The sequence below is a fragment of the Amblyomma mixtum genome, chromosome 1 (assembly GCF_055824585.1).
Source record: "Amblyomma mixtum isolate Tamu chromosome 1, ASM5582458v1, whole genome shotgun sequence".
NCBI lineage: Eukaryota > Metazoa > Arthropoda > Arachnida > Ixodida > Ixodidae > Amblyomma > Amblyomma mixtum.
Window position 1 is genome coordinate 185,567,743 of NC_143012.1, and position 9,395 is coordinate 185,577,137.

Below are 9,395 nucleotides of genomic sequence, written 5' to 3' on the forward strand. Positions count from 1 at the left end.
TACATGACACGGAAAACGTCTCAGCTCGGGCTTCTTCTTCTTCCTCCGCCACATTTTTCTAAAATTAGCTTTTGATAGCCGTGGATGTGTGTAAGAATCTTCTCATCTTATGGAACGACAGCGCAAATGTCAAATGAGAGGAATAGATGGTTGCTGAGACCAGGTAAGCGCGTAATTTTTGGGGCCATACAGAGCTGGGTAGTCAATATTTATTCAAAGGTGTTTACGGTGGTATTAGTAATTCTTATCGAATGGAACACTAGGTAGGAAAAGAAAAAAGTGCAACACAGGTTCACAAAATCGGTGCTTAAAATAGAGGAGGGGAACTATAACCTTTATTTTCATCGTCATAAGTAGCAGATGGTGTGGGTTATAAACCCATCAAGTGGCCATGAGCCCGTGGCGTTCGGTGGCTTCTAAAGTTCTTGTCACAACTTGGATCTGTGTGTCCGAGTTGTAACTGAACAATGCGGCCTCCCACCGGTCTGGATTCGAGAGCTGCAAACCTCGAGGAGGGGTGTCCTGAGGGCAAGCCCACAGTATGTGGGGTAGAGTGGCATGATTGGCACATAGTTTAGAGGAAGGGGAGTAGACTCTAGGGTATATGGGGCATATACCGCGGGGTTGAGGAAGGTGTTCGTTAGTAGTTGCCTCCACACAACCTCTTGGGGTTTGGTGAGACAAATATGTGAGGGGGGAATATAGAAGTCTACCTAAGCTGTAGAGCATGGTTATGTCATGAAATGTAACCATACGACCTCTCGTCGTGCGTAGGACGGCCGACATCACATCCCGGTCGACGAATCCTCAGGCATGATTGTGGGCCGCCTCGTTCCCTGGATGGGATGAGTGCGCAAGGACCCAGATCAATTCGATCGGGCGGAGTTGGAGGTTGGCGGAGTGGAGGAGATATAGGGTGTCAAAGTAGATCTGGCCTTTGGCGAAATTACGAATCGCAGATCTAGAGTCGCTGAAGGTGGTTTATCCAGGGGTGGAGACCATCGCCAAGGCTATGGCTGCCTCCTCGGCCTCATCAGGTGGTTTGACGGGAATGGTGGATGCAACCAACGGCCGTATACAGTAGTTTACAACCGCTAGAAAAAAAGCATCGCGAATGAGTATTCGGCGGCGTCGACGTAAAACGCTGTGCGATCTGTTAAGCACTGTTTGTGCAGAGACTTAGCCCTGTCCTTGCGGCCTTGTCCCTCGTCCTTGTCCCTGTCCTACATGATACTCTGGGTGCATGTTTTTAGGTAGAGGGCGAAAGATAAGGTTACTGTGGATATGGGACGGAAGCGGAGCCTTGTCCGCGAGTGTCCTTTCGAAGCTTCTTCCAAATTTGTCGAGTGTATGACGTCCCGTGGAGGTGCGGGTGAGACTGGAAACTGAGATATGAGATGAGCTTCTGAGAACTCCATCACAGTGCTGTAGAACCCTAATGCCAATAGTTTATATGCGGGGTCCGGTATGGAAGATGTAGAGCCGACTTGCATGCTTGTCTAATAAGGCAGTCAACGCGGTCTCGTTCCTGGCAGCTAACGCAAAGGTAAGGGAGGGTATATGTGAGGCGACTGATAACAAACGCCTGAACAAGACGTCGGAGGTCAGCTTCTCGCATGCCTCTACATTTATTAGCAATGCGAAGAATTAGACGAATGGTCAGCGAGACAGAGACTGTGTTCAGCCAGAGTGTCGGTGTTTTTCCGATTGATCTGGATGAGAAACCCCAATATCCTAATGGTGGATACTTCGCGTTTGGGTGGACCACTAGCAGTAATGCCGTGGTCGCCTACAACGAATGACCAAAATGCCAGCAACGCCCTGTAGTATCATGCGAGGGGACTCCGACAGTCGTGGCTCTTACCATCCCCATATGTTAGTTTCGTTAACGTAAGTGGTATTGTAAATAAGCGTGATATAGTTAATTCCGTAGCTGACAGCTGTAACCCAGATATCATTACACTTATTGAAACATGGCCTGATTCTATTATTCGTAATATCGAAATTTGCCACGCCTCATCTCGATACACGTTCTATCGCTGCGACCCTTGTTTTCGAGGCATGCTATCGCCGTCCCAGTCATTGTGCAAACTTCTTCGACGATCTACACGACGCGAAAAATGCTGTTTGCACACGATACCCTTTAGCGCTAATTTGCAGACTTGGTGATTTCAATTGCCCCCAAAAAATGTTGGTATTTTCCTATCCCTGTTCACTACCCTTCTGCTAATTGCTTGATTTGCCTCGTTTCCTTTTCTTTTCATATTTCGCGCTGCAGAAATATGGAGTCGACCAACTCACACATTTTTTTTCCTCCAGTAGATATCACACTTTCGACGGATGCAACACTGAGCATCACGAAACCCTCGATGTCCAGGATGAAGAACTAAGCGTCCCATCCCGCTCAAGCCTCATGGTTGCTATAGCTGCCAGAGATGCAAACAGCACCGACCACCATCAAGGGGAACTTTGAACTGCTTGTGGACCGAGGAACAGGTATAAAAAGAGGAGCAGCTTGTTTCCCGAATGGCCGAGCGGAATTGATCCTGACGATCTCTCACGAAAAATACCGACAGCTTCAAGAAGAAACGACCACTGCTGTCCTGGAAGACACAGTCGGTGTCGGGACACATTGACCCTCTCTGATCTACCAGAAAAGACCAGCATGCAGTAGATCAGACGTCCTTCGGCATAAGCCTAACGCATTCCCTGCATCAAAAACATCACGCATGCATTCTACACCAATGATGTAGCGACTGCTTTTCGGCTCCTTCGATGGTTGGAGAAACAGCCGCTGCTAAATATAGAATAAGCACCGACGAAAACGCCGTTCCTGGCCTCCAATGCCCACCCGTGAATCGCCGCGAGAACACGACGCCATTTGGCTGCAAGCCCACGAAATGTCGCGCCGAGACACAATCCAATCATAGAAAAGCCCGGTTGTTCTGCTAAGGATGAATCGTGGTATGGTTATTTTCTGCGTTATTTGCAGTCGCGTGATGAAGACAACCAAGAAGAATGCCCGGAGGCGCAAAAAAAAGCTCTGGAAATAATCTTTGCATTATGCGCGCTCTATTGGTGATTTATAACAGCGTGGTCGCAAACTACCAAACCCTTGACGTGTCTGACTGGCTCCTTCTAATGGAAAGCGCAGGAGGCTCAAGATCTCACAGAACTTCAACGCCATTTTCAAGAGCCATCAGCCCTTGCGCACTCGGCTGAAGCTATGAAACTGAGGTGCATACGTTCCTAAAAAATTTAGGCCTCGGCGCCGTGCTTGTCCAAAGGAAGAAAGCCATAAAGCGACTCATCGCCTTCCCGACCGCAACACAATCAAAAACAGAGAACAAATAAACGAAAAAAAGACTGTCTCGCGATAATATAACCACATAAGTATACCGCCCATACAGGAGCCAAATACCTTTCAAGGATCGGAGTATCACGCCCTGTGCTAGCTTGTCAACCTGAAGGACCTCTGGGACCCATTCGCTCACTGGAGCTCATGACTCGAACACTTTGACGTAACTGTCGTTTCCAAGTGTGGGCACAAGCTCTGTGCCGATGCCTACCGTTGGATGACTATGCCTTCCTGCGACATATCAGCTCACGCATTTTCGTGCAGGAAAGGCGCTCGGTCGGGGCCTAAAAAGCCTCACCGATTACTAGGAAGACAAAGCTTCTTAAGCCCTAGCGTCAATCAAGCGTGGATTATTCCTCCTCCCTAAAAAATGGGGTCCTCGCGAAGAGCTTCGCACGGAGTATAGGTCAAAGTTGCTTCCCTTACAGTTGCGCCTGCACTCTTGAGGATAAAATTTTCCAGGCTCCACATGATGAGCTGGATGCCCTGCGCCAAACATAGGAGGAATGTTAGGCCTCACTCATCTGCCTGTCGATTGCATTATGTAAAAATCTGCCGTGGCAGACATCACGGAAAAGAAAAATAGTACATCAATGCAGCACTTCAGTGCGCCCTTCTTTGCTTCGCGCTGTTATGACTGGCTGACTTTCCAGTCGCTTAACTGCGATGCAGGTATCGATGATGACCTTAAGTAAGAAGCGAACGATCGTACGTGCGCTCGTGAGCTGGCATAGGCATAACCTGAAACGTGAGGATTTAGGATAATAGCTAAGTAACAAACCTCCAACTCTGGGGCATCTGTTTAGTTTTTTTTTTTATGTGACTGTACGATAAAGAGCTGTGACCTGTTTTCCTTTGGCCTCAGAGAATGTGTCACGGTCAAGTAAAACGCGAAGGAATCTAGAGTGCCTGGAATCGACGCCCAGCGATGACATCTGAGGGAGAGCTCAGTGGGCTATTCGCGTACGCGGTACAGAAACAAGTGGCGGGTGACGCCGCGAATATTGCAATCGTAGCAGCCGACCTCCAACAGGCACGGAAAGTGGTTCGGCAGTAAATAACTTGCGGCCACACGACTATGAGAGAAATTTTTCAGATTTCGGAGTAGAGTTCTCCCCGTTTACCAGCACGGAAATGGGAGACTGGCCATGAATAGCCATAATTGGAGCCAGGCTTTCGTGATTCCTTCAGACATGACCCCGCATTAAATGATATAGGTCTTCTAGCAGAACGTTTTGTGGGGCTAGTTGGTCCATTGTGACATTAGTGAAAACAGCGCGAAAGAAGAAGCCCGAAGGCGAAACGAGGAAGCGCTCTTTCCTGTAACTTCCTCGCTTCGCCTTCGGGCTTCTTCTTTCGCGCTGTTTTCACTAATGTGATATAAGTCTTCCTCGACGAAATAACAATAAAAACGTTTTGTATAGGCACAGAAGAAATAGACACTCACAATACACTCCTAGAATATTCACTTCTAGAAAGTTTTGTTTATAATAAAATAAATGTGCAGTGGTGCATGGAAAGCAATATTTTTTTGCCGTTAGAAACCTGTGAAGGAGGCACGTAATTGCATTATGGGAATAACACTTCTGGAAAAACTTCTCGGGCGTCAGTTAATGGTTCAGGGCAATATTCTCTGCTTTGACACCAGTAGGCGAGCGGGGCAACATGCGATGAGACATACTTGTTTCTCATGGTCGGACGCGACGCCGGATTAGTGCGAAACGTGTCGCTTACGGACATGTGCTGTGCAATGGTACCGAAGGTAGCTCAAAAATTCATGTCATCCTCAGTCACTGGAACGACAAACTCGGTGTGTCCGGCACGTCACCCGACTATCACTGTAGCGTGGATGACTCAGTACTTAAATTCTCCTCTGATTACAGAATATGATATCAGGAACTTGTTGCGGGGACTCCTTGCCGGAGATAACACCCAGTTCTTAAGACCCGCACTAGGAGCTAAACAAGCAGTACTCTTCACAGTTCCTTTTCTCTCTCTCTCTCTCTCCGAGTTTGTGTCACAAGCCACGTAAGGCGACCGCCTATGAATCTTATACAGAACACTAAAATGAAAACTTAGGAAAGAGAACCCTTGGGTAAAATGCGTTTTTGTATATAATCGGTGCTCTCTCATCTTGCATGCGCATTTAAACCAGCTGATATTAGTGTAGGCGTCCACGCTACCGCCGTCTTGGGGCCGTTTTTTCTAACATCCAGTAACAGCCCTCCTTTCAAGCCTCATTACACCTCGTGGCTATGGTGATGGCGCTAAAAATTTTGCCGACCACATTAATGTTGTGACATTTGCATTTGAGGTGCATCTTTAATGCTTAAAGGCTGGTGTCACTGAGGCATGTTTGCATAAATGAAGCATAAATATGGTTTCTGCATTTCTATCTTTTCGCGCGAAAATTGTCGCTCATACAATACTATCAGCATAGTTTATTTTAGAAATATCTTCTCTTTGAGAATTATTATGGCATGTTGCTCAGTTCAGTTATTACTAAATGCTAGTCACACTTAAGCAATTTATTCTATTAGACAGAGTATTGTGACGCTGCTCTATTTTTTGTGCCAGAGTGCAAAATAGCTGCTGCTATGAAACGCTTGTAATCACTATCACTGTTGTCCTCAACATTTCCTGAGGTCTTATACCAGGCTCTTAATACCTCTGCAACAAAAAGTGAGCTTCCCTGAAGCTGCATGAATCAACTTCCTGTCTCTGACGTGGTTCATTGCGCTGTTCTAAAATCGCAAATATCCACTAGACCGCACTGCTACCTTTGTAAATTATGCTCACTGAAGTCCGCGAGAGAGAGACGCTGTTTAAGGAACCATAGGGAATTTAGCTGGAGTTAAGATGTTGTTGATTGCAACACTTTGTTGGAAAGAGATTTTAGAAGAAGGAGGATGAAATACCGAGGCAATGCCTATATAGCCCCATGGATTACATTTGTCTAGGTGGTGGCTATCCAGGCATATTGTTCTCTGAGTTATAAGAAACATATTTTTAAGTGTGGCATACTAACTACACATTATTCTCTAAATAAACGTCACTTGGGCATTACACTGGCGTAGGTTTGTTCTTCTAACGACACCCTGTAAATATTAGTCGAAATCAATAAACCTTACATCATAATGAGAAACAGCCCTCAAACTAATGAAAAGGAAATAAATTGTTTCAATTGTTTTATTTCTGCGCATTTCTTCTGCTTAAAGCTTTAAGTGATCGCATCGAAGGTGTTATAAATAAGTAACCTTTTGGGCACTCAAGTTTACAAAACGATGTGTGATGTCTTGGCATCAGTTATTTAACATTTTCCAGAGCATGTGACAGCATAAGTCAATTGGACCTCTTTTCAGATCTTCAATTTCTTAAAAGGTTCATTTGTGTTGGTTTCTGAAATTCTTGACGCCATTCCACATCTCGCCGCGAATGTTTTTTTTTTCATTTTATTGTGCACACTCACGTCAATGTATCCACTTTTTGCATTTGCATGCATCTTCATGAAATAAAGACAAATTTGATTTCTGGCAAACCCGTAACGGGGAACTGAAAGATTCCTCCAGGAATAGACCCTTAGCAAAACATAAAAAAAGTTTACGTTCAAAAGAAAACTCCTTGTTTTTCGGGAAGTGAAAAGCTTTTGTTTCGCGAAAAGCCTTTTCGGGCTTTACCAGGGACAGAATATAATTAGTGCATACTTGATACCGTGCTGTTTCAGCGAGTGACGACCTGTGCTACTCTTCCAGATGTTAATGATTTTGATATCGTAAATGAAACTTTTAAAATAATGAACATTTTGTGAATTAAGCAAAATCTGGATTTAGTCCAGTTCTTCATCATGCCAAATACGAAATAAAAAGGGAAAGGGTGTGTAGTAACTACAGTACAAAACAGGCAACAAGATTTCTTTATAGGTGACTGCAAACAGCACTGAGCGAAATTGTAGGTATATGTACAGAATCATATTTCATGCTCAGATTGGTTCGAAGTCGCCGCGTATAATTTTACACAGTTTTAAATCGCTGCTAGAACGACAGTGCTGTAGACAAATTTATCGTGAAGGAAACTGAGCAGCAGCAAGATCAAATACGCATTGGCCACAAATCAACCCGAATGCACAACATGCAGTTCATACCTTTCCAACTGGATGAAAAGCAGAAAATACCACAGCCATCGTTAGTCTTGGATATCGACATTATAATGCATTTTTATGCTCAAATATTTCAGATTCTGGAGCGCTGAAAAATTTTTCCAAACTTTTTTGAAAGAAACGCATGACAGTACTGTTTAAGCGCCTTGCTTTTTTCGCTCTAGTAATTTGGAGATAATTGGCCCTTGCTTTGAACAGACGCTGACACGAAGTGTTCAGAAGCTCTTAATGGCTCGACTTTGTCCACGCATAAGGTAACCAACGAAAATTTAGACAGTTTTCTCGCCTTCCACAGGCTGAGAAAAATAAATGTTTCTTTTTTTTTTGCAGACGATCAAAATTTTGCTCCTGACCGGTGTACATCGCACCTTATGAAGAAACCACAACTGGAGAGCCAGTTCCTATTCCCATCGGATTTGTTTAACGCCTACGCACACAATGTATCGAAGAGCAATTTTTCTGACATTCTGCACTCAATCTTTACAGATTTTGAAAGTAATTCAACTGAAGATGATGTTGCATGGCTTTTTGATATCTTTGACACTGACTGTGACGAAGTGATATCCTCATCCGAGTCAAAAAGAATGTGGGAAGAGTGGATTGATGTGATACTTTGCCCAAGTATGGCCATTATAATTGTAGATGTGCAAAATGATTTTATTAATGGAAGTCTGTCCGTCAGAAATGAATCCGACAATCGATACCCTGAGCTCATTGTTCCCGTCATTAACAACATTACGGACGGTTTTCCGTGGGAACTGGTCGTATATACGCAAGACTGGCATCCAGAAAATCATATTTCATTCATCGAGAACAAATACAACCGCACGTTTCATAATAGTAGCAAATTGACCCCTGAAGAGGCTAATGTATTTGACACAGTGGTGTTTGATAGCAACAGAACTGACTCTGGTACTATGGAGCAAATTCTATGGCCCAAACATTGTGTTCAGAATACTTGGGGGGCAGAACTACACGAGGAATTGAAGGTCATCAACGATTCCATAACAATACTCAAAGGAACGGACCCAGAGGTGGACAGTTATTCTGCATTCTGGGATAACCAAAAACTCAACCACACAGAACTTCATGCTAAACTAAAGGCCCGAAACATAACAGACGTTGTAATATGTGGAATAGCATATGATGTTTGCGTGAAGGCTACAGCAATGCATGCTATGGAGTTAGGTTACCGGACCATATTACTTGATGACGCATCCTGTGGTACTAGCTCAACAAACACAAATGTGGCGAAATCTTTGTTGCTTGAAAACAACTGCATGGTTCAGAACAGCTCAGAGGTTAAAAAAATTCTTACGGGAGAATCTAGGCCGCTGCAGCTGGGGCTTCAGCTTGCTGTGTCCATAGCCCGCAAAAACCTGCTTTCGACATCGAGGAGCTGATGCTCCTCGTAATATATTAGGGCTCGTTGGTTTACTTGCACGCTTCAAAGTGCCTTCACCCATCTTTCCCTCAACCTGCCCTTTGCAGCTGAGCCTGCCTTTGCATAAAACTGCACCGATGTCGACTTTTTAGCAGAGTTTTCGCACGTGGCACGGTATGCTGAAAATTAGAGAGATGTGGGAGAGGCCTTTGCCCTGCTGTGGGCGCAGTAAGGCTGGTGATGATGATTATTGAGACTTATCCGAGGAACACCGAAAATCTAAAGACGCGCATAAGCCGCGAAATGTATGAAAAAAGCAGAGGCGTATACATTTAGAGAGCTCTAATATAGCATCCATTTTGCGCCTCGTTTGCTGGTGCCTGGAGGCGTAATAAATCGCAACTTTTTTAGCGTGTTAAAACGAAATTTGTGTGCGGCTTCGCGATGCTGCACTTTCATGCGCCAACTTCAACAGTCTGTGGCATAATTTGTCGACT

The 9,395-nt window shown here is 44.8% G+C and overlaps 1 protein-coding gene across 1 annotated transcript; it reads left to right on the top strand.

The window, feature by feature from the left end:
- The first annotated feature begins 2,435 nt into the window (after positions 1–2,435).
- On the top strand, positions 2,436–8,917 carry LOC149370201 (uncharacterized). Its single transcript, XM_089577220.1, has 2 exons — positions 2,436–2,496; positions 7,845–8,917. Exons 1-2 carry the CDS (start codon positions 2,436–2,438, stop codon positions 8,915–8,917), a joined length of 1,134 nt encoding a protein of 377 aa, XP_089433346.1.
- The last annotated feature ends 478 nt before the right edge of the window (positions 8,918–9,395 follow it).

Bases quoted from the DNA above. Each gene is read 5' to 3' on its own strand.
- LOC149370201 (XM_089577220.1), top strand. From the start codon at position 2,436: ATGCAAACAGCACCGACCACCATCAAGGGGAACTTTGAACTGCTTGTG. The intron at 2,497-7,844 runs GTATAAAAAGAG...TTTTTTTTGCAG, and splicing joins GCTTGTGGACCGAGGAACAG to ACGATCAAAATTTTGCTCCT.